This window comes from Lepidochelys kempii, chromosome 7 (genome assembly GCF_965140265.1).
Source record: "Lepidochelys kempii isolate rLepKem1 chromosome 7, rLepKem1.hap2, whole genome shotgun sequence".
NCBI lineage: Eukaryota > Metazoa > Chordata > Testudines > Cheloniidae > Lepidochelys > Lepidochelys kempii.
Genome location: NC_133262.1, coordinates 40,475,239 through 40,501,391, shown reverse-complemented (window position 1 = coordinate 40,501,391; position 26,153 = coordinate 40,475,239). Strand labels below are relative to the sequence as shown.

Here is a 26,153-nt window from a genome sequence, read left to right as displayed (position 1 = left end):
TGGAAAAGAGCTAATTCCTGACAATTACCAGCAGGAGGCGCTGCAGGGGTGACTCCGAACCTTTACAGTGCCCTAACAGTGCAATATGGGAGGCCGCATGGCCTAGTGGATAGAACACTGGACTGGGACTCAGGTGAACAGGGTTCTATTCCTGGGCTGGCCATTGGTCTGTTGCAGGACCCTGGGTAAGTTGATTCTCCTCAGTGCTTCAGTTTCCCCATCATTAAATGAGAATAATGATACTGTCCACCTCTGTAAAGTGCTTTTAGATCACTTTTTTCATCACAAGATCTCAAAGTTAGGTAATATTGGTAACAATACCCCAGCAGCATTTAAAACAATTATTCACAAAGGAATTCAGCTAGCCACCTACCAAAAAGCTTCTTCCATCCTTACATTGTTCTGAGAAGCAAACCCTCAGCCTTCTCCTAAAATCCTATCAAACATATGTTAGAAGTAGTCCCTATGAAGTGCTTGTATTCCATATGGGTAATACTGCAGAAACCTTTTGTGCCTTTTAAATAACAGACTTACCAATGCCTGTAATAACTAACAGATCAATGATTGCTGCGATAAACTGCAACAGAGTTAATAGAAAAATGATTCCTAATACAAAAACCATCCAATACACAGTTCTTACAACACCTTTCAATATACTGGCATGTATCCTCTGTGGGGAATGTGCAGTTGTTCTGGGTTCTGTTTTCTGAAAAGGTTCAGGGGGTTGTTTCATCTAAGTGTGCAGATCTATGTTCTATATCAACCAGCTTAATTAAGCAAAAAATATGCTAACAGGCAGATCCTTTCAGTAAACTATCATATATTACTTGTAAAAAATAAAATAAAATATTTTTTTTTGTCCTGGCTGAAACTTAGGACATTTTAAATCCTCAGACTCCCTGTGAGAATCTGCAGCCTCTGGTTTAGATTAGGAGGTGGGCAGTCTATCTCAAAGCAAAAATACTTCCCCCTCTCCTAAGACTAAACTTTCTGCCTTCTATCTGGGGATAGATCTCCTCACAAGCTCTTTCTCACCAAAGACTTTATCAGCCAGTAGAGTCAGCCATCTGGAAAAGTGTTTCATTCTTTTGTCATGTGAAGTCTTCCTGGAGTGATCTTGATTGTCATCCTTAATGGAAAAGTCCTATGGAATTGAATAGAAAATGATCGCTTTTCTGTAATGTATTTTTGGACCATCCCATAGAATTCTGTAGCAGTGACATAGTTCTGTTGAATGCTGGTATTTTTACTAGTGGATTGGTATCTTACATAGAGAAGCCCAGTTGGAGGTAACCTCATCTTCCGGATAAGTTTGTGTTGACTGATCCTGGTAGAACTGTGCTTGGAACATAAATCCGTGGGAGAGAGCTTCTTAGGAGCAGTCCAGTTCTTGTGCCCACCCGTCTTATAGAAGACACTAAAGGGGGACAGGTTTCAGAGTGGCAGCCGTCTGTATCCACAAAAAGAAAAGGAGGACTTGTTGCACCTTAGAGACTAACAAATTGAAACACACGACTGGGAGAGAAGTTCTATAAGAAGTCAGGTTACACTGAGGCAAGCCATGTAAATGTTGAAAAGTGAGGACTATGTTTTTCATTTCTTTATAGCTTTTCAAGTCCTTTTTTATGTATTTAGTATTTGTTTGCACATTATCTTATATGTGATGACTGTTGTTCCAGTATAGCGTTGTTGTTCCTAATTTTTGGTATCTTTTTTCCCTCATTTCTTAGTCTTTGTAAGTGTATATAAATAAACCAATCTCTTAGTTTCCTCTTACCTCTGAGATGTGTTACGTTTAGACTACAATCCTGCAAACACGCACATGCTTTAAGTTAAGCAAGTATGTAAGTGTTTGCAGAAATGAGGCTGGTTATAAAACAAAATTGTGGTACGAAGAAAGTGAGTGACTTAGTGGTAAGTGAGTGAAAATATTTAGTACATAATTTTTTTATTTGTTAACACAGCAATGGATTCTGTCACTGTATTTTATCTTCTTTAAACAGAAGCTATTTCTTTATCACTATTTCAAAAACAATTAAGAGGCAGTGAGTAAACGAATCCAGCAACTGCACTATTTATTGATCACCTAGTTGATAATGAGTCTTTTAAAATTCAGTTACAGGGGTTTTAAGTTAACTGGCAAAATATCCCCACAATCAATTCAGAATGTTTTGCTTACCAAGTAGTCAAGAAGAACTGGGATTTTACTTATTCATAGACTTGAGTCTATTGAATTTAAACAGTCATGTACTCTGTTAACTTGTTGAGGACGTTTCATTGACCCACTGATCTTTCCTTACTTAGGCGACTGGTAACTGCTAAGTGTTTGTGTGTGTGAGAGAGACAATTTAAAGGTTCTGGTGGCATGCAGCAGGGTTCAGGGCAGGTACTCAAGAGACAAAGGAGTTTTGTTTTCTAGAGCTACATTTGATGTCATATTTTATGATACTCTGTAATAGCAGGTGTAGACTGCTCTAAAAGAGAACTACACATGAAGAAGCTCTGGATTGTACTGATGTATTATATCAATTTGAAGAACAGAGATATTTGCAGACCAATCCTTTGATATGATCTTTTTAGAGCTCTTGTTATGATATAGACACCCAATAATTATGTCAGGAATCATTTTTAATTGAACCTTATAAAATTATTTTTCCTCTTCATTTGAAATCTGCTCTCTCTTCTGGGTTTACAAGGAGACATAGGCTCTCTTGAGCATCACAAGTACCAGAAATTTCATACTAACTCTCCTGGTGGCTATGATGTGTCCTCTGGCATTTTCTGGTATCTATAGTTTCACAGAATGATGAATATGGGTCATTATTAGCAAACCTGTAAAAACAGATTTCATGGCAGGAGCAGAGTGGTTTGAAAGAATTTTTGGAAAGTAAATTAAAACAGATTTCTGTGCTTAATCTCCTGTGCACAGCCCAGTTAGCTGGGACAGTCAAGTCATGTTTCTGAGCTTGCCTACAATACCATTTTCTCTTTACACTTCACTTTTAACTAGAGATGGACCCAAAATTAGGACACAGAATCTGAACCACTCAGAAACATGAGGAAGATCAGATCTAGATCCAGATTTCAACTTCACAGCTCAGGGTTATTTTTATGATGGGCCAGTTCAGAACTTCAAGTCCCAACACTCTTGTGAAGTGGGTTGGGTTTGGATCTGAAGTTTAGGAACTTGAATTTGGATCGAAGCTTCACAACTGACCCCCTCTTGCTATTAACGTCACAAAGTTTAATAGTGTGACTTTCCAGTTCTTAATTATTATTTATTTATAATATATTCTGACATTAAGGCCCCAATCCAGCAAATTCTTAAGCATATGTTCAGTTCTAAGTATGTGAGTAGTCCCACTGAAATCACTGGAATGGCTCAAGTCCTTGGACTTAAGCATGTTTAAATACCCTGCTAGAAAAAAATGAAATAAAATATGTTACAAGTGCAGTTCCCCTGAAACTGTATTCCCCCTGTTACCCCTGTCCCCTGCTGCCTCCCTCAGCACTCCTGGGCCCCCACTACTTTCCACCTCTCATTGCCGCAAACTCTCTTCTGCAGCCTCACACACACCCCACGCAGGCTCCACTATCTGATGCCAGCTGCGTCTCGCTTCCCTGTTCCGGGCATCACCTAGCAAGAGTTAGCGGAAAGGCAGTGTTAGTGCCTTTCCCCCGGGCACGGTCCCCTCAGCCACACTCAGCCCAACTCCCATCTGGTAAAAATTGGAGTGCGGAGGGTGCGGGGGACGACTGTGACCTCGTGTGCTCTCTCTCCCCCACTCGTTGCCTATGTTTAGATCATAATGTTTTACTCAAAAAACTACAGGTGACATAAGGTCATTCAGGGAATACAGTGAAGTCATTGCATTGAGAAGAAATATGTAAATCTAAGTTGAAAGCACTTTTTTTTTGCCATAGGGAATTGACATATGGGTATATTTTTTAAATTACTAATAGGAGAAACCTCACCACTACAAAGCCAGTTGCTCAAACATTCATCAACAAAATAAAAATAAATTCAGATTTCTGATTAATTTATCATCTCCACTTTCTTCTTTGCTAATCTAATAAAAGCAAACAAATGTTCTTATTCTTCCAGACAAAGGAATTTGGAACTGGGCTATAGGTCAGACAGCTTATCTTCTGAAATCTAAATCTTAACAGGGAAACGTTACTTTAAACCTCATGAATTTAAGATGAAACATTTGAAATATACGCTTTTAAATTTTATGGGGTGGTCTCTGCCTACGAAAGCTATTTTCCTCACTTGGGCATACACATGTACAGTACACTTGCAAATATCCAGCTGGTGCACACATATGCAGTAGAATGCACACACAAATTAGGCTCACTGTTTCTGCTTGAAAGTTATGCCTGAAATGTTGGACCTGTTGAAATATTTGTTGTCCTTTACTGGATGGCCATTATAAAGGTTATAAGTAGAGCTAGTCAAACATTTCATATTTAGAAAATTTACAAAAATGGGACAATTTTTTCACAAACATTTTCATGGAAAATATCCCCCGTTATTTTTGACCTGCTGTAGATATATAAGACCAGAGGCAACTGATACAGTCCTTCAGCTTCTTAGAGACACAAGGCCAAGTTCTGTACTGACTGATATCCCTTGCAACCTCTTTAAAGTCAATGGTTTTGCAAGAGGTGATGGGGAGAACAATGGAAGTGAAGGTGCTTGTTGAAGCATGTTGCATTGAAGTTATACCTCTTTGAAGTCAGTGTGTGTAAGAGATATAAATCCATGTAGAACTTCCCCCTAATATATATGGACCCTAGGTGTAGCCTGCGTAACAGCTTTTATTGATGCCCATGAGGACTTGACAGTGTACGTATTTCAGCTGTCAGGATCACTGCATTGCCTCCTGAAGTTTCCTGCCTTGAGAGATGCAGAGAATGCTGTGCACCTGTGTACATTATATTTGTGTTAAGTTATGTTGAGAGGGTACTAAACTTTTTCTCATTTTTCCCTAATCTAAAAAAACAAAAAGAAAAAAAAGGGAAGAGTAAAGTAGCTGGTTTTGTTATGCAATCTTGAAATTTGAAAATAATTCATGTAGTACTATTTATAATGCACAGGCGAAAAGCTTTTATGATTAAAATAATGAATTTGGAGGGTGTTTTTGATCTGCTGCATAGTGTTATCTTAGGTGCTTTCAGAACTTCTATAAACTCATAGTTATGCTCTGTTAGATTCTTTTACACAGATTATTGAATTATCTCTTTCCTGTTATCCATTACAATTTGAACCTATTTTTGAAGTGTGATCTTTATGCTGATACATTCTCAGAAATTCTCAGTAAATTAGCTTGTCTGAGACAAACAATTTTCATGACGGGTCTGGTTCAAACATTTTTAAAAGTCCTGCATTTAATTAGAATAGCCTGCTAGTTAGACAAATTAAAGTTTTATATGAGGTGAAGGCTAATATTTTTTAGCAGTCCCCTTTTATTAAAAAACTTAAAAAAAAAAAAAAAAAGGCACTGAGGCGAGTTGAAAATATATTGAAGACATGAGGTTGTTCCCTTGGTGATACAGTACAGATTCAGGGCATTATAGTTTTCAAATTAAAGAGCTTTATGAGCACATGAAATGGTGAAATATGCTGGAGCAAAATTATCTAAAATTGAAATTCTGTCGAAAATTGTTTGATCGCTGCTGTCTCCAGAGGTTCTGGCGTGCAGAGTTACCGGTTCACTCAGGTGAAGAGACTCTGACAAGGTATCCGGTTCCTTGTGGTTTAATTCCCAAAAGCTTACACCAGAGGTGTCATTGGGAATTAAGGAATTTATACTTTGAAGAGTGTTTCCAGGCACTTTTCTTCACTGGTCCGGTGGAGAGCACAAATTTGACTAGTCAGGAGATTGTAGTTCTATTCACAACTCGGCCACTGACTCACTGTGTTGCCTTGGACAATTCTCTTGGCTTTTCTGTGCTTCATTTTTCCATATGCAGTCCCTCTCTGCCTTTACAAATCTATGCACAATAAGCAGATAATAAAATTCTATATTGAACTCCATCTGTGTTTGTCTTTTTATGGGCTTAAAAAAGGAAGACCTCAAATCTTAAGGTTATCAATAAAATACACCTGAAACACACAAACCAAACCACCCTACTATGTTTCCTTCCTAATGTGGATGCCTCTGGCAATTGTCTTCCTCTCTAGGTAAATCTTACCACAGTCAGCAGGCGAGCTACTGAGAGCAATGGATTCTTTCCGTACCTTTTCTTATCAGTTCTGCTAGCATTCCTAACCCTGCTTGATTTTCAACCTGTCAGATGCAGAAGTGCTGGAGTTACTTAGGGGTCCCTAGGCAGCAATCTGCAAGGTAGATACACATTGCTTTTGGCTACATGATACTAGTGACAAGATGATAGGCTCATTGTTGAGGATTTCTGTGCAAGGAATTGCCACTGAGATTTTATACCTTCTTCCAGTTTATTGCCTCTCTGGTTATGGTTCAGGGGAGTGTACTAATTCTGGACAAACAGCCCTGTATCTTCCTTTATTTGTCTTTTTTGATTAAGAATGTGAGGACAGTCTGTCAGGAGACAGAAGATGGGAATAATTGTTAAATGTTTATTGTGGAAGTGGTGAATGTGTTTCAGGGAAGAGAGGGGATGGGGTTTGTCAGCAGTTTCATTAAAATCTACCTTTGACGTGGGGAATTGCTTTATAGGATTCTGGAAAAATAGCAGTTATAGCAGGGTGTATATATTACCATACATTTCTAGTTCTATTTATGGCTGCTTATTCCCAACCATTTCCTGGAATGGTTAAGAAAATGATACCTTGGATTCTCTTTGTTAATCTTGCATGATTGCCATTCTCTGCTATTACACTGCTCAGATGTTAGCTGCTTTTACAGCATGATCCTATAGAACATCCAGAGATGGCTATCTTGAGCTTCAGTCAGGGATAGCTGATTTGATTTATTTATAAAGGGCAAGAAAAACCCTGTGAAATGGTTTGGATCCATCAAGTTATAACTAACTATTGTAACAGTGAGTTCCCTGACCACTTTGTTCATATGGTCGGTCATGGACTCACAGGTCATGTCCACTCCTGGCCCTGTGAGCTCCATGGGGGAAACCCCCTTCAGTGAGACAGGCCTTCTCGGGGGTCCATTCTCTCTTGGGGGTTAAGCCTGTCCACCTGCTGGAGCCGCACCACTCTGAGCCTTAGCACACCTGTTTCTCACCGTGGGCCCCCTCAGGGAGTCCACTCGCTCTGGACCCCTAGGGCCTCCACTCCCAAAGGGAGTAATGCAACCCTGTTCTCTAGACTGGAGTGACACTCAGCCAGCGTAAAACAGGAGGGTTTACTGAGCATTTGAACACAGCATAGGAAACTCTCAGGGCCCTCAGGCCTGGCCTGGCCTCCCTCAGCACAGCACATCCAAGTCTCCCCTGCATCCAGGTGGGCTCTTCCTGCTCTCCCTCTCCAGCCCAGAGCCCCCCTGCTTCCCAGCTGGGCATCTGATATCACCGGCCCAAGTCCCACCTCTGTCCATTGTCTTCTCTCCAGGTAAACAGGGTTGCCTGGGCCTCGTCTCCCTCTTCTGTCCTCTGGTCCCCTCTGGCTGGAACTGGCTGGTTAGGTCACTGGGGTCCTCTCTTTGCAGCCCCTTGTCCTCCCACTGGCCAGAACTGGCTGCGACTCCTGAGCTGGGCATCTGGGTCGCCAGGTCATCAGTTGCTGGGGTATCCATTCTCCAGGCCATTGGCTGGGGTCCAAGTTCCCTTGCTGGTCCTCTTTAACAACAAACTCCGTCTCCCATCACCTTGTTAAACCAGTAACACCCAGGGAAACTGAGTCCCACCCTCTCTGCATGCAAACCATTGGAAAAAACAAGGAAAAAACAAGAAAATCCCCCACTTCATCTCATGGTCACACTTCTTAAATTTCATTTTGAATTAGGACTAAGCTCTTCGGGGCAAGGCACCTGCCTTCCTGGTGTGTGTGTGTATAATGGGGGCTTGCTCCTGATTGGAGATTTTGCACAGTACCTGCCAAAATACATTAAATCAGAATGCTTTCATTTGTGGGGTGGGAGGGAAGAAGCCAATGGCAATTTGCTATTTATTAGCAATTAAGGCACCCTAAGAAACCATCTCTAGGCATTGATGATACCTCCAGTTAGCTGCCTGTCCCTTTTTGGAAAATGATTGCTGAGAACATGTTGGTTGCAACTGCTCCTGCAGCATCAGGAATACTCATTTGCTGCTGTTCTGGTTTTAGGCCTAGGTGCTGTATGGAAAAGTCACTAGTTTTGTTGGTTCATCATCTCCTGATGATAGACAGAGAGCCACACTGATTCGTTTAAATCTGTTGCCTTGGATACTGTCTGATACAATCAGCATGATTGAGTGATTTTCCTCATATGTCACAGCTGGGTTATGGTGAGGGTTAGCTGCTAGTGGCTCAGTCCAGATTGTTGTTAATTTGTATCGCTGATAGCGGACCAGGACCCTGTTCTGCTAGGTGCTGCATACACACAGACCAAAAGACCATCCCTGGCCCCCAAAAGCTTACCATCTAAAATGAGAGATGGTGATTACAGTGTGTGGGAAGGATCTGGGGAAATGGCTGAGATGATATCAGTACTGTATTCCTTTTCATGGTAATATGTCTGCTATTATGTAGACTTGCTACCTATTGTCATGTTGGACTCTCAACTGTTGCTGGATGTTTAGGTAGCAGCAATTGTCTGAGAGCTTTTCGCTACCTGTGCTTGGCAAGAAGGATGTGCCTTTTGGATGTAGACCTCACTATAATCTCCCATGCCTTTGTTCCTTTCAGATTGGATCACTGCAATACACGCTACGTGCGCACTCAGTACCACTCTGAGATTGTGGCAAGGTTCTCTCCTGTTTTGTTAAATGAAATTCACATTTGTAGAGAAGTCCTGCTCTCAGAATCAAGTGATTTATAGAGAAAGTATAGTACTAGTATCCCATTTTTGGTCCCGCTGTACTAACTGATTGCAATGATTTACCTAAAATGGCTGATTGTATCTGCTCAGTACAATTGTACTTTATTTAAAAAAAAACAAAAACAAATAGGGCGACTAGATGGGGGATGTAATGTTTTGGGGTTCAGCCATGCCAGTAAGGGGTTCAGTCGACACCTGCCTGGTAACCCTGGGTGTCGGCTTTGTTCTGACCGCAACAGCCTGCCAGGAGTTCATTAGTTCATGCTGAGTTAAGGCACCATGAGGTCTAGAAGATAAAGTTCTGTGCTGGTTCCCCCCTGCTGGTGGTTGCTACAATGCAAATTATTTCTTGTTGCTGCAACCTCTGATACAAATAAATAGCCATTGAATTTGGGTCAGATCTGGTTTGAGGTGTTGGCCTCCTTCCTTTGTCTGGAGAAAACCTGTTGATCAACTCCCCCTGAAGTGCCTGGGTTAAACACCTCCTAGTCACAGACTTAAAAGCATAATATTAGTGAGTATCCGTAATTCTTCATACAGGATTGTTACGTATATTTTACAATGATATTATTTTGCATATTTTGTACAAAAATTGTTGCAGTAGTGAGTGGGGTGTGAATACAGGGGTGCACAGAATCACAAGGAGAGACCTAAGAAACAACTGTATTGAAGTAACAGTTCTTCCTGGCACTAATAAAACTACAACTTGGTATCTTGAAGGGCAACTGTGGTCTAGTTGATTGAATATGGGCTAGAATCTCAGGAGATCGGGATTCAGTTCTTAACGGTGGCATGCGGTCTATGCATGGAAAGCATGCATTGCATGGAAAGCATGCATTGCATGCCCCAGAATTCCAACTGGTGGCCTGTGGACTGGATCTACCCCATGGGAAGATTTTGTTTGGCCCTCAAATGTGCGTGGAGGATGCCATTTTGTAGAGTGTATGTGCAAGGTCACACTGCTTTTAGGATGCTGTTTGGTGGAATGTCACTAAAATGGTTGGACCACTTAAGGCATTCAAGTTTAGAATCGAATCATTGTAGCCTTACTAAAAATGTCACTGTTGGCCACTGATTTCTAATTCTGACACTTTTCTTGGGCAAGTTTCAGAGCAGCAGCCATGTTAGTCTGTATCTGCAAAAAGAAAAGGAGTATTTGTGGCACCTTAGAGACTAACAAATTTATATGAGCATAAGCTCATTTATATTTATATGAGCATTATGCTTCAATAGATTTGTTAGTCTCTAAGGTGCCACAAGTACTCCTTTTCTTTTTATCTTGGGCAAGGCATTTAACCTCTCTCTGTTTTGTAAAATGGGGCTAATAATGTGAATAATAATGCTGATGTAGCTTTGAAAGGGTACTGGGAGTTACTGATGGAAAATCACTGTAAATATGCAAATTATTATTATATATATATATGTATTTCTAACATTTACTTTAGTTATATTCATAGTCTAGAAAAACAACCCCCAAATTACATAATCTTTGCTCTTTTTTAAGACATGAAAAATCTTTTGTTATTTGCTGATGCCCCTATCCTTACATGCTGAACCAGATTACTATATTCAGTTCTTTTTCCAGTTTCCATTTTTTAATGTGCTTAATTATCATGGAAACACAATGCTTAATTGTTAACAAAATATGCTTTAAAATATTCCTTTGTGAAAGCTGATTGAATAATGAATATGAACATTTTACTTATCTCACCAGGATTAAAATGAAGCTATCATTTCATAACATCCCAGTATCCTTATTTTCTAAAATACTTTTTGCAGCAAGCGTAAGAGAAAACTAACATCTGTAAGTTAACTGAAGCTCCCTGTGAGACAGTACTGAGAGACTGATTGTTCTAAGATATAGTTTAACATTTAGACAAAAGATGAGGAGCAAGAATAACGTACATTCTACAATATTTCTAGGTGTTTTTTTGTTTGTTTGTTTGTAAGCACAGAGTTGGGGCCGAATCGTCCTTGCCTTACACACGAGTAGTCCTTTTGAAATCAGTGACTCTAATGTGAGTAAGGAGAGCAGGATTTGGTCATTCATGTGTTTCCTTTTTTCCTTTTATTTTTTTTTCTGTTTGATTGACTAGTTATGCTGGTGAAGGAAAGAAGATAGAAACAGAAGAACAGACATAATTTTAAGCAATTCAGTAATTTCAGTTTTTTAAAAAAGTGGTGGATTTAGATACACTTTAAAGTGAAGTCTTTGGGAGTGTTTAAAAAAATCAGTGCTGAGGGAGTTAGAGCTCCAGTTGTAATGTATAAGTGGAAACCATTTATGCAAAGATAGATAGTGGTTATTACTGATACTCTTGCAATTATGTGGCCTCCTATGATGTCATTATGTTGCACACAGTTGCAGAACTTCACAGATGAAGCTGTTATAGAACAAAAGTCTAAGCCCCTACCACCTGACCAAGAGAAGGGTTATCACTAGTTGTGAAGAGGCAGCATGGTCTAGTGGATAGAGGGGCACTGGACTGGGAATCAGGAGAGCTCAGTTCTATTCCTGCTTCTCCCATTAGTCTGCTATGACACATTGTGCAATTCACTTTGCTGTGCCACTTGTGTGGATTATTTAGATTGTAGGCCTTTGGGGCTGAAACCATCTCTTATGCATCTGTATAGTGCCTAGCACAATGGGGCTCTGATTCCAGTAGGGAGACATCAGCAGTGTAAAGACTATAAGATGTGCACTAATGAGTTCCTTGCAACATATTTATAGGCTGTAGTGGCTTTTTTCAAGAGCTTATAGAAAAAATATAAATAAACTAGAGTAATGAAAACTGGTAATGAACCTTACTAAACTATATAATTTGATTGCACATATATTAAAAGGAAATGATTATTCAATACTGTAGTTCTAGTCTAGCCTGCTGAAACCAACAAACTCTATTTTCAAAGATTTTCAAACTGATAAGAGTTAATAGAAGACAATCTATTTTTATATGGCCTAGATAAATGCTTGCTAATGTCTCCAAGAACGAAACTTAAAACAACAAATTGGGTAAGATGAGAAGCCATTTTAAAATTTCCTCTACATTACTGAAGGCTTTCTTGTTGTGCAGTCTCCCAGGCAATCTCTTTTGTAATAAAACTCATATTGATTTTGCAACTCTGAAATCAAAATAGCTATCCTTTGCTTCTAACACTGATAGAAAATATAGACAGATGAATTTGAATATTCAGTAGTTTTGCTTGATTCACTAATGCTTTGCTTGTGAAAGCATTTGGCTTGTAGGTGGAATTGTCCAGGTGAGAACTGCAGGATGATGTGATCCTTGTTTAGCTAGCAATGGGAGATGCACTTGTACTGTCTGTCAGGCCTTCAGTGTCTAGGCACATGTCTTCTGTATTCTTACCAATATTTCATCCTGCAAGAGTAAAACAGTCCAGTGCAGCACCTATTTAGTTGGCATACGTGCTATTAAAGCACATCTTACTAAGCTCTCTGTCTTCCCCCACAATGATTTGACCTAGCAGATTAGACCTTAAAGGTATTCAAGCTTTATTACTCAAAAGCCATAGTATCCCAGCAGTCTCATATTTCATTGCATTTTTCTATTGGTATGTGCCTGACTACAATATAGCATTGTGGATAAGTGTCGTCATACACCATCTGCTTTCATGGTTCCATCTGACCAAGGATCTCATCATATCATGGTGTAACATCTTCACGTCTGCTCATTTCTACTCTTGGCTGTGGATTTAACACTTACTCGCAGTGCAGGTTTGAGAAACCCAAGCTGATAGCTCCTACTTCTTACCTCTTCACTTTAAATTGTTCCGCTCTCTCTCTCCTGTATGATATGTATATCAGGCAAGATAGTGTGCTTTTGTGATCAGACATATGTCATCCTGTTTGAGATTAGGTAGAGCTAGAAGTATACTATGGTTCCACAAGAGATGCATGCTGAGCGAGATGTGTTTCAGAAAGGATATATTTAGGATCCCTATTGTAAACAAATATTTAACAGAATTTGTACGTCTGGTAGGTCTGGGCTCAAAGACAATACTTTTAAAGAACCTTTTTGTTAGTAAGGGAGTTTATATGTAAAATTTCACTCTTGGTTAAAAGAACTGACAACGCAATGTTGCCATCTAATAGATACTTTTCAGCAGATTACAGTTCTATCTCAGGGACACCAATAGCTGGAAGGACACTACAACAGAAGGTGCATTACGTTCTTGAAATATTGGTACTTTTTAGATTTTGAAGCATCAGTTGGAAACAGTTCTTAAGCGTTTGACCTTTTGTAATATGGTACGCTGATGTAACATCACTAGAGCCAAAACCTCACCTATTTTTTGGGAAGGCGAGTTACGTTGCTTCCTGAGTCAGAATTAGATCAAGCAGATTAGTATTTCTAAAGCAAGGGCACTATGTAACTCTTTAGAATGCTGAGAAATCATGCAAGATCTGTGCAACTCTATAAACCTGTGCAAATTATACCACAGGTTTGTGGCTAGTGGCAGTAGAGGAGAAAAATAACTCCTATTGAATATGAAACTAATGGAGGCCTGGTGAAATAAAGGCCATCTATGGAAAGGGGAATAAGGAGAATGCAGGGAATTACAGACCAGTCAGTTTAAATTCAGTACCTGGAAAGATAAGGGAGCATATAATTACGCAATCAATTTGCAGACACTTAAGGTGATAAGCAATAGTCAGCATAGATTTGTCAAGAAGCAATCATGTCAAACCAACCTAATATTTTTCTTTGACATGGTAATAAGCCTTGTGGACAAGGGGAAGTGGTAGATGTGGTATATCTTTACTTTAGTATGGCTTTTGATACTATCTCACATGACCTTATAAACAAACAAGGGAAATATAGTCTACATGGAGCTAATATAAGGTGTGCATAACTGGATGGAAAACCATTCCCAGAGCATAGTTATTGGTGGTTCACAGTCAAGCTGGAAGGGCATATTGAGTGGGGTCCTGCAGGCATCAGTTCTGGGTCTGGTTCAGTTCAATATCTTCATCAATGATTTAGATGATGGCTTAGAGTTTGCGGACTTTATCAAGGTGGGAGGGGTTGCAAGTGCTTTGGAGGATAGGATTAAAATTCAAAATGATCTGGACAAACTGGGGAAATGGTCTGAAGTAAATAGGATGAAATTCAATAACGATGAATGCAAAGTATTCCACTTAGGAAGGAACAATCAGCTGCACGTGTACAAAATGGGAAATGACTGCCTAGGAAGGAGTACCGCAGAAAAGGAAAAGGGGCAGAGGTGAAAGTAAGCCAGTATGCCACAGTACGGTGTACTGGCAAGAGCCGGTGCACCGTACTGGAGCAGCCCGGCTTCCACTGCTGGGAGCCCCAGGCCCTTTAAATTGCCTGCAGAGCCCTGCTGCTGGAGCCCTGGGGTAGCGGCTGGGGGGCTCCGGGGGCTATTTAAAGGACCGGGGCTGTAAAAGCAGGGGAGCCGCAGGCCCTTTAAATAGCCCCCAGAGCCCTGTTTCACATGTGAGCTGTCACATAGTAGGTAGTCACCAGTATCGTTGGGCTTTTAATGTCCTTCCTGGACAATGCCTTCCATTTAAAACGACAATTCCTAAGATGATACTGTATAAAAGTGCAATTCTTGCCATTTTTCTCTCTTCATTCCGTTTTGACAGAAATTTCATGACCTGTTGTAATTAGGAGTAAAGTCAAAAATTGCAATGGCCCTTAATTAAAAATACCCACAGTAGCTCATTGAGGATTCTGTATTATTCTATATCCTTCATCATAAACAGCTGTGAAACATGCCATGTTTACTGATAACTGGTCTGATAAGTCATTTTGTTTTTCACTCTTACTGGCTTTTTACTATTAGCAATGATCTTGTTTTGCTACTTATACCAAAGTAGGAATCATCCTCTGTTTGTGATGCTTCAACTGGTTGCTATGGAGATGATATCACAAACAAATTGTTCCATGAGACATTCATGGCTATTTAACTGATGGATTTTTTTTCCAGTATGCGGTAATTGTGCCATATGCTTAAGGAACAGGCAAAATAATTGATTATTAGGTCTTCTGGTTCCTCCGATCTCCCCCAGGTCCCACCGCCCAAAAAGCAATAGATATGTAGAAATGTATTACTTTATTGAATCACCTGGTTTGCATACAGAAGGCAGAAATGCATTAATATACTGCACAAAAGTAGAGTCAGCAATTTAATTTTTTCCAGGCAATCACTTAATTTCCTTTTTCCCCCCTCACTATTTCAAATCAAATAAAAATAACTTTGTAGAGGCTGAAAGCTTTTGAAAATATTGTCATGCCAGAGAATCACACTGTGATAATTTGTCACAACATTTCTGAACCATAACTGTGCGGTTTGTAAATGTGTCCAAAGAATTTCCTTTCCAAAACACTTGGATCAAGAAAAAAGTGTTGAATAACTTATTGATAAAAAAAAGTTTTATTAAAAAAAAAACAGTTTAATGCAAAAATTATCCTGGATATTTCATGCTTTATAAAAGCAAGTGAACGTAATACATGTAAAAAAAAATCACATTACAGAATATAATATTAAATGCCCTCTTCTTATGCCAATAACGTATAGATCATGAGGTCTATTAAAATTTACATCTCCTTTAATTGATTTCTTTTGCAGAATCTTTGTCGGGTACAACTTTTACACCAGGGGTGAGCAAACTTTTTGGCCCGAGGGCCACATCTGGGAATAGAAATTGTATGGCGGGCCATGAATGCTCAAATTGGGGTTGGGGTGCAGGAGGGGGTGAGGGCTCTGGTTGGGGGTGCAGGCTCCAGGGTGAGGCCAGAAATGGGAGTTCAGGGTGCGGGAGGGGGCTCCCGGCTGGGTTGTGGGAAGGGGTTTGGGCTCTGGCTGGGATTGTAGGCTCTGGAGTGAAGGAGGGTGCTCCAGGTTGGGACCGAGGGGGATCAGGGCTGGGGCAGGAGGCTGGGGCATGGGGGGGGTTCCAGCTGGAGGGTGCAGGCTCTGGGGTGGGGTTGGGGATGATGGGTTTGGGGTGGAGGAGGGTGCTCCGGGCTGGAATTGAGGGGTTTGGAGGACAGGAGAGAGATCAGGGCTAGGGCAGGGGTTTGGGGCACAGGGGTGCAGTCTCTGGGCAGCACTTACCTCAAGCGGTCCTGGAAACAGCAGCATGTCCCTTTTCCGGCTTGGAAGTGGAGGCGGGGCCAGGTAGCTCTGCACACTGCCCCATCCACAGGCACCGCCCCTAGCTCCTATTGACCACGGTTCCCAGCTAATGGGAGCTGTGGGGGAGGCACTTGGGGCAGGAGCAGCGTGCAGAGTGGAGTCCCTGGCTGCCCCTACACATAGGAGCTGGGGAGGGGCATGCTGCTGCTTGCAGGAGCCGCGTGGAGCAGCCCTCGACCCTGCTGGAGCACTGGAGCAAGGTAAGCCTCAGACCCCACTCCCCAGCAGGAGCTCGAGGGCCGGATTAAAACAGCTGGTGGGCTGGATCCGGGCCACGGACCATAGTGTGCCCACCCCTGTTGGTTGTCGGGCTGCTAACAGCAGGTCAGGCTCCTGTACCAAGGGTTGCTGGGTGTCCAGTTTTCAAACAAACACCCGATCGAAAAGGGACCCTCCCTAGCCCGGTGAAAATGAGTGAGTGAGGGTAGGGGAAAGCAAGTGACGGAGGAGTGTCTCCTTGGCAAAGAGATACACCAGAGATGTGGTGCCAGGTATGGCTGAGGTTAGCTTAAATAAGGCACAGTAGAACCTCAGAGTTAGGAACACCTGGGGAGTGGAGATGTTCGTAACTCTGAACAAAATGTTATGGTTGTTCTTTCAAAAGTTTACAACTGAACATTGACTTAATACAGCTTTGAAACGTTACTATGCAGAAGAAAAATGCTGCTTTTAATCATCTTAATTTAAATGAAACAAGCACAGAAAGTTTCCTTACCTTGTCAAATCATTTTTTTTAAACTTTCCCTTTATTTTTTTAGTAGTTTATGCTTAACACAGTACTGTACTGGCTTACTTTTGTCTCTGCTGCTGCTTGATTGCTTACTTCCAGTTTCAAATGAGGTGTGTGGTTGACAGGTCAGTTCTTAACTCTGGTGTTCCTAACTTCTAACTGGTGGTCTACTGTATGTTATACACAATGCCACCTACTGTCAGTAGAGTATAATACAGTTACCATTCCGTCACAACCTTCAGTCCCCTTTTCCTATCTTCCTTCATTACTATGCTTGTTTGTTTTACCTTACTGACATGGCTGCAGTAATAGCTCTTTGGAATATTGCCCTATGCCTTAGACCAAGGGTTTCTAGCAATTTGTTTTCTTTGTCTCTGAGAATGGAGTGTAGTAATTAAGACCATGCATCTTTAAGAAAGCAAGATTCATTTAAAAGAAATAAAAAAATAATTCTAGGTTCCAGCTGGCTATCAGTTAAATTTGATAAGGCATAAATTTGAAGATCAAGTTGAGTCAAGTAAAAAGCTGCCTGTTTTCAGTCCTGGTCTGGTTCCTAGCCTTGCAGTGTCTGAGATCCAGCCTACTCGTGTCTCTGAGATATGGCTGCCTTTCCTCTCAGGAGTCAGTCCTAGTGTCTGGATCCCCTTTGCTTTGTAGGCTATTCATTTATAAACTCTAAGTACTTATGATGTGTTTGTGTGCCAACCTGCTCATTAACATATGAGCTTGGCAGGTATCTTTGGTATGAGAATCTTGACAGTAATGTTCACACAAGTGTATTATCCTGGGAAGTGATGACTTCACTGTTTATGTGCCAATATAACTGACGCTGGACACTATCTTTAATGGAAAGTCTCAATTTGCTAGAGCTGTAGTTACTTTCCTTAGTATTTAAAACTTTCATTTTATCCTGTTGAATGAATAATTATTTACCTTCTCCACTCAGTTTTTGTTCTATCCTGCTGTAGCTGGCCAAGTGAAGCTTGTAAATACTCCTTATTGTGGACAAAATGATTTTTCTTTTTCAGGCACTACTTCCATCCCCTTTCCCAATCCAGCGTGAGTTTCCTCACTGAGGATCCCTTTAAAGTCTGTCTGTCTTAGAGTTTTGTACTGCCATCACCATAATATCTGAGAGCTCTCCACATAAAATCCATGGCAACAGCAAGGTTCCTAGTGGACTTCATGGAGTCTCTGGCACTTCTCTTTTCATGGGGTTAGAATTCTGCTTCGGGTAGGTTTTTTTGGGGCGGTGGGAAGAGAATGTGCAGAGATGTGAAGGTTTTGGGAATAAAAGGGGTGTTTGAATTTTGTCACTTATAGTGGAAGGGCTTCCTCAAAGAGGAAGGTTGTGCAACATTCCCTAAAGGTGGCCAAACTTTGGATTCACCTAATCTCCTCTGGAAGATTGTTCCGTAGCCAGACCCTTCGACAGAAGATGCTTTGTCCTCAGCTGTTATGTGCTGCTTCTTGGGCTTTGGGATCTGCATTGTTTCAGAGGAGCACAGCTGACATGGTGGTTCATAGATTGATGTTTGGACTTTGATGTAGCAGAGGCTTGATCCATTAATTGCTTTGAAAATTAGGACCAAGGCCTTAAACTGGCATCAGAAACAACCCAGGAGCTGGTGGGCAGACTTGCACATTGTGTGGTGTGGTCACTGGGGTCTGAGCCATGGAGAAGGCAGGCAGCAGTCTGTACCAGCTGGAGCCTGTGTATTTTTTTTTTCACATTCAGCTTCAGATACAATAAACTACAGTAATCCATCATAGAAGTGATAAATGTACCAATCACTGGGGCCAGGGTCTCATCCGGGAGGAAGGAACAAAGTTGCTTAGTAAGCTTGTCGTGAAAGAAGACATTTTTAAAAACTGATGTTACTTGGTCATCTGAACTTACCGAGGAGACCAGCCAGGTCCAGGGGCTTTGCACTTCGGTGAATGGAGACTGTATGCATTTGATAGAAGGTAAAGACATCTTGCCCAGCTCTTCCAAGTATTTTCCCTTTCTGACAAGCATTACTTTGCTCTTGCCTGGATTTGGCTTGCTCCAGCTTCTCTTCATCCCAGAGATAATTTAGACATTCTGACATTTTAGTAGTGGCACTGGCTGCTTCAGTTGAGAATAAAATATATAGTTGAGAGTAATCAGCATATTGTGACCGGATAAGCCCATGGTGTCTCACTATCTCTTCCAGAAAAAAGAAAAGGAGTACTTGTGGCACCTTGGAGACTATCCAATTTATTTGAGCATAAGCTTTTGTGAGCTACAGCTCACTTCATCGGATACATACTGTGGAAAGTACAGAAGATCTTTTTATACACAGAAACCATGAAAAAATGGGTGTTTACCACTACAAAAGGTTTTCTCTCCCCCCACCCCACTCTCCTGCTGGTAATAGCTTATCTAAAGTGATCACTCTCCTTACAATGTGTATGATAATCGAGGTGGACCATTTCCAGCACAAATCCAGGGTTTAACAAGAACGTCGGGGTGGGGGGGGAATAATGTGGCTCCAAAACACACACACACACAAACTCACTCTCCTGCTGGTAATAGCTCATTCAAAGTGACCACTCTCCCTACAATGTGCATGATAATCAAGCAGGAGAGTGAGTTTGTGTGTGTGTGTGTCCCCGGGAAAAAAAGGGGGGGGTGAGAAAGCCTGGATTTGTGCTGGACATGGCCCACCTTGATTACCATGCACATTGTGTAGAGAGTTGTCACTTTGGATGAGCTGTTACCCGCAGGAGAGTGAGTGTGTGTGTGGGGGGGTGGAGGGTGAGAAAACCTGGATTTGTGCTGGAAATGGCCCACCTTGATTACCATGCACATTGTAGGGAGAGTGGTCACTTTGGATGAGCTATTACCAGCAGGAGAGTGAGTTTATGTGTGTGTGTTTTTTGGAGGGGGGTGAGGGGGTGAGAGAACCTGGATTTGTGCAGGAAATGGCCCACCTTGATTATCATGCACATTGTGTAGAGAGTTGTCACTTTGGATGGGCTATTACCAGCAGGAGAGTGAGTTTGGGCGGGGAGGGGGGGGTGAGAAAACCTGGATTTGTGCTGGAAATGGCCCAACTTGATGATCACTTTAGATAAGCTATTACCAGCAGGACAGTGGGGTGGGAGGAGGTATTGTTTCATGATCTCTGTGTGTATATAAAGTCTGCTGCAGTTTCCATGGTATGCATCCGATGAAGTGAGCTGTAGCTCACGAAAGCTCATGCTCAAATAAACTGGTTAGTCTCTAAGGTGCCACAAGTACTCCTTTTCTTTTTGCGAATACAGACTAACACGGCTGTTACTCTGAAACCTGTCATTGTAAGGAGAGTGATCACTTTAGATAAGCTATTACCTAGAGTGGGTTTGTGGGGGGGGTGGGGAGAAAACCTGGATTTGTGCTGGAAATGGCCCAACTTGATTATCATACACATTGTAAGGAGAGTGATCACTTTAGATAAGCTATTACCAGCAGGAGAGTGGGGTGGGGGGAGAGAAAACCTTTTGTAGTGGTAAACACCCATTTTTTCATGGTTTCTGTGTATAAAAAGATCTTCTGTACTTTCCACAGTATGCATCCGATGAAGTGAGCTGTAGCTCATGAAAGCTTATGCTCAAATAAATTGGTTAGTCTCTAAGGTGCCACAAGTACTCCTTTTCTTTTTGCGAATACAGACTAACACGGCTGTTACTCTGAAACCTATCTCTTCCAGTTGTCTCATGTCAATATTGTAGAGATGCAGAGATAAAGGACCCTATGGACAAGGGTCTTAGAAAGGAGGAGCAATTATCTATTGCTCTTCTGAGTTCTGCTGAAGAGCAATGATTGGAACCGCTGTATTGCTGAGGCCTCTACTATAGGTTTGTTAGTAATACCCTTTGGTCCACTCTGTCAGTCTAATTAAACCTTCGCTGTTCTGGCTTAGTGTTAAACCTGAAGAAAGTTGTTTGTATATTTATCTTGGTGATTGCATTAAAGGGTGGCAGTTGAATTTAAATTTCAATGTATTGATAAATCCAATTGATATCCCATATAATTTCTTGACAGACTGCATCAAATCCATCAGAGTATACAACGCAGCATGCTTTTGAGAGCAGTATCTGGGGTTTATGGGAAAGCATTTAATTTCTAAGATTTGCAAGCATTTGTGGGAAAATAATGACTTTTGTAATAAAAATTCTAGCAACACTCAGGTTCCGATAAAATTTCCTACTCGGCGTATAAAAGTCTCTGGTACATATTGTCCATGTCATAAATATAAAGGGAAGCTTAAACACCTTTAAATCTCTCCTGGCCAGAGGAGAAACCCTTTCACCTGTAAAGGGTTAAGAAGGTGAGACAATCTCGCTGGCACCTGACCAAAATGACCAATGAGGAGACAAGATACTTTCAAAGCTGGAGGGGGGGGACAAAGGGTTCTCTCTGTCTGTGTGGTGTTTTTGTCAGGACCAGAGCAGGAATGCAGGTCAGAACTCCTGTAAAAAGTCAATAAGCAATCTAGTTAGATATGCGTTAGATTCTGTTTTGTTTAAATGGCTGATAAAATAAGTTGTGCTGAATGGAATGTATATTCCTGTTTGTGTCTTTTTGTAACTAGAGAGATTCTCTATGTTTTGAATCTGATTACCCTGTAAGGTATTTACCATCCTAATTTTACAGAGGTGATTCTTTTATTTTTTCTTTAATTAAAAGTCTTATTTTAAGAACCTGATTGCTTTTTCATTGTTCTTCAGATCCAAGGGTTTGGGTCTGTGTTCACCTATGCAAATTGGTGAGGATTTTTATCAAGCCTTCCCCAGGAAAGGGGGTGTAGGGCTTGGGGGGATTTGGGGGGGGAAAGATGTTTCCAAGTGGGCTCTTTCCCTGTTATATTTGTTAGACTCTTGGTGGTGGCAGCAATAAAGTCCAGGGACAAAAGGTAAAATAGTTCGTACCTTGGGGAAGTTTTAACCTAAGCTGGTAAAAATAAGCTTTGGGGGTTTTTCATGCAGGTCCCCACGTCTGTACCCTAGAGTTCAGAGTGGAGAAGGAACCTTGATAGTCCAACATTCCTGTATGACAAGTTAAAAGGTACATAATTAAAGTCTAGGTAAAAGGCCACATATGAGGAAGGGAATTTGTAAACCTTCCTTTTGGGAAAAGCTAGGAGGAACACACTCCAACAGCAAGGTGATCAACTGAATTGGACAATCATTCAAACCCAAGCCAGAAACATATCCGCACAAATACGCACGCGTGAAACAGAAGCGTTTTTAAATTGGGTCTCCTGCAAACATATATTTCTGGTTGTTCTCCACTTTTCCATCTGTACTTCCTATACACACAACATCCAGTGGCACTGTGACTCTTCTTTCAGCCAAGAAGGGCTGGACACAGCTCACCCAAATGCTTAGTGCATGGCCAGAACTGTTACTGGAAATGTTGCAAGAAGGTTCCTCCAGAAGTTTTGCACACTGCTTCTCTCCTGTGGGCCTGTGCAGTGAGGACCTGAGCTCAGCACCAAGATTTGTACCCTTTGGCAGCTGTCCCAAAGCTGCCGTTAGATGTCCCAGCCTTGCCCATTATATTTGATGGCACTCTCTACAATCTACTTTTTAAAAAATTGTTCACTTTTCAAACCATTGTATATATTTAGATCTCGTAAAAGTAAACATACTACTTTGGGGTACTATATAATTAATAACTGACAGTAAGGGGTTTTATTTAAATAATGTGTCCTTAAAAGTTTCTGAAAACATGTTTTAGGCCTCTGCTCAGAATACAGGGACAAAAGAACTATTTTGCAAAACGCAAAAACTATTTTGCAAAAAGTTTAAAAGTGGCAAATCTGCTATCCTGTCTAATATGCCATAGGTGATGAAGCTTGCAAGTCTACTTTGAAAATACAGTTTATTTGAATACTAATATATTTGGGCATTTTTTTGTTTCCATGGCACTTGAATCAATTGTTTTTAATTTGTTCACAGGATTACCTGGCACTGCTGCAGATCTAGAAAAAAGAAAGCTTATTTTTGGGCAAAACTTTATACCTCCAAAGAAGCCAAAAACTTTCTTACAGCTAGTTTGGGAAGCGCTACAGGATGTGACTCTTATAATCTTGGAAATTGCAGCCATCATATCTCTGGGGCTCTCATTTTATCAGCCGCCTGGAGAAGGGAATGAAGGTAAAAACAGTTTATACTTATCTGTAAATTTCACTGGTGTTGAGTTAAATGTTTTTGTTTGTTTGTCTTCCTATGATACTAACATGAGATTTTTTTTTTAGGTCAGCGTTTTTGTTTTCTTCTAACTCCTAGGACTATTACTTAAAATCTGAGAGATAACATTTTTCTAAGGATACATGAACTTGCATTTTTCTTGCAGAGCTGTAAGAAGTTGCTGAATCCCAAGACATGCATTAAAATATTTAAAGAAATATCCTAACTTTCTTATAAAGCTTCTTTGAAAATGTCTTTTAAATTCTCTGTCATGGCCATTTGAGCTCAGCTTTAGTTTATGCATTTACTCATCTTGGAAGACCATTTACCAAATAATACAGAAGGAGCATGTAATCAGTTTATGTACCAGTTATGTCTTATCATCCAGCATAGATCCATAGGGGCAGATCCTCAGCTAGTGAATTGAGCTATGACAATTTACACTAGCTGAAGATCTGACCAATTAATCATTCACTCACTGACCTTCTCTAATGCTACTTTTTAAAAATCTTTTGGCCATTAAGCTCTCAATAAGCCTAATTCAAAGAGAAATGAGAGGGACTATGTCATGATCCCATGCTTTACCTACAGATCTTGTACTGCAGTGTCCTACTGTGGTATTGGTAGAAAGTTTTAAATTGTTTGTGTGTCTGGAGAATTCTCTCTACTTCTCATACATAAGAGAGTGGATCCCCTCCACATTTCCAAACTACCATGTCAGGCAAATGATCCACGGTTTTTTTGTTTTGTTTTGGGTTTTTTTCAGTTCTCTCATAGACCAGTGGAGCTACATGAGACATGCTTTGTAAAATTATGTGAATGACTTGGCAAATGTATGAAGAATGTCTTCCTCTAAATATAGTCTAGAAATGCTGTTTCATTCGTTTCACTGTCCTTTGGCTACATTCCTTAAAGACCTTTCTTTCTTTTCCATTCACATGCATATATACAGTGTACTATACACTATGTACATATTTTTATCATTTATTATTCCTTTATATATAACGAGATATCCTTGTTGCATACTAATGGTCTGCTCTTTCTGGAATCTTTGGCAGTTTTGCCAGTGACTTTAATGGGAGTGCAGTTTGAGTCCTAGGTGAGAAAGAAGTTAGATAAATTTCTTTCCCAACTGAAACAGATATTAAAGGGTTTTTTGCATTTTTAATACTATTGCTGTATAGTTTGACATTGTGATGTTGCTTGTATGAAGGATATATAAAACTAGGATTTGATCCTGCAAACCCTTTATTCGCATGAGCAGCCTTTACTTGCTTGAGTAAGGATTTGCAGACTAGGGCCCCATTTTTATTTGTAATTTATGAAGAAAAAAATCTTTGAAAATACACTTATGACTGATTTTTTTTTTGTTGTGTGCCATCAAGCTATGAATTTTGCTTTGATACTGTATTTAAAATGTTCAGGATTCCCATGGGAATCAGTCACATGTCTGAGACACAGAAGATATGCTGGAAAACTCAGCAACACAGCATGGGGAAATGGGTTCATGTTTTACCATAACAGTATTTGATTTAAGTGTTCTTTAACATGTTTGCCTTCCCTAGGTTGTTAGTAACATTTTGTTAGAAGGATCTGGCTACCGTGACAAAGTTCCTCTCTGCCTTAGTGGGTCCTGCGCTTATTGGTGGATTTGCTTGCCTCAGAGATTCACGGCAGCCCTCAGTTTGGCCACTTTTACTAGTGTCTCAAACCTGCTGGTCACTCAGCTAACCTCATCACTGGCCAGCATGGGAAAAAGAAAGGAGAACAAACCCCGCAGTTTCTGCTGATCCACCATGTGGGTCAGAGAACAGCCTAGAGACCTTCCCCTCTGGTGGAACCCACAGTCTAGGTCAACTCTTCCTGGTTCTGACCAGGAGTTAGGAGGATCTGGGGGGAACCCGGGCCCACCTTCTATTCCAGGTTCCAGCCCAGGGCCCTGTGGACTGCAGCTGTTCCAGGAGGCACTTTAGACAGCTGCAGACTTCCCCGTGGCCTCCTCCCAATATCATCTTTATCCTCACAACAGGATCTTCCTCCTGGCGTCTGATAATGCTTATTCTCCTCAGTTCTCCAGCAGTACGCCTTCTCACTCTCAGTTCCTAGCACCTCTTGCTCCCAGCTCCTCGCACGCATGCCACAAACTGAAGTGAGGTCTTTTTTAAACTCAGGTGCCCTGATTAGTCAGCCTGCCCTCACTGATTCTAGCAGCTTCTTAATTAACTCCAGGTGTCCTAATCAGCCTGCCTGCCTGAATTTGTTCCAACAAATTCCTTCTTGTTCTGGAACTGCCCCTGTTACCTTACCCAGGGAAAATGGACCTGCATAATCTGGGACTAATATATCTGCCTTCTATCACTCTCCTGTACCGGATCCCAATAGGATCACTCTCCTCTAGCCATCTGGCCTGACCTTGTGACATTACGTTTACATGGGGAAAATGTATCATGTTAGTAAAAGTGTATTAATCTGACCTTTAAAGTATGTTGTAAGGTTTCCCTTTTTCCTTCAGACATTTAAAAATGAGGGGAAATTTCTTTTCAGGGGGGATGTCTCAAATTACTGGACTTGTATAAAGTCATATAAATAAACAACTAACATGTTAAACATGATTTTGCTCTTACTGTGGACAAGAGCAGCCATTTTTAAAAACATGTTAGCTGGAGATTTAAAGCATAATTTGTCTCTATATTAGGTGTTGAGTAAAAAGAACCTATGAGGTCTTTTAAAAAAATATTGTTATAACCTAGTTAAGGCCCCTTCATTTCCAGTTTTTATTTTTATTTTTTCCCCAAGGATTTTTATCTATGTTTATTTCAAAAACTAAAGAATGGATGAAAATCAATGCAAAAAATTAACTTCACAGTTTGCGGGGTAATATCAGGGTTATTATTGGGGAGCAGGAGGACAGAAGAAAAGCAATCAATAGAGAAAAGTAAGAGTTTATTGTTTATGAAACTGTTATTTCTCATCTCCATTACAAAAATAAAAAATAAAACTCCTTGTTAAAACAGTTATTTTCAGAAATGCAGTCATATGCAAGGATGGCTTGGTGTCACAGGAAAGAGATCAAG

General features: G+C 40.8%; 1 protein-coding gene across 8 annotated transcripts in view; it reads left to right on the top strand.

Annotated features, from left to right (window-relative positions):
* Positions 1–26,153, top strand: part of ATP2B2 (ATPase plasma membrane Ca2+ transporting 2) — a 422,428-nt gene that overhangs the window by 175,067 nt on the left and 221,208 nt on the right. For all 8 annotated transcript variants that reach the window (XM_073352334.1, XM_073352327.1, XM_073352326.1 and 5 more), the window contains exon 4: positions 22,849–23,046. In XM_073352334.1, the coding sequence (XP_073208435.1) occupies positions 22,849–23,046 (198 nt within the window). The remainder of the gene's footprint in view (positions 1–22,848; positions 23,047–26,153) is intronic.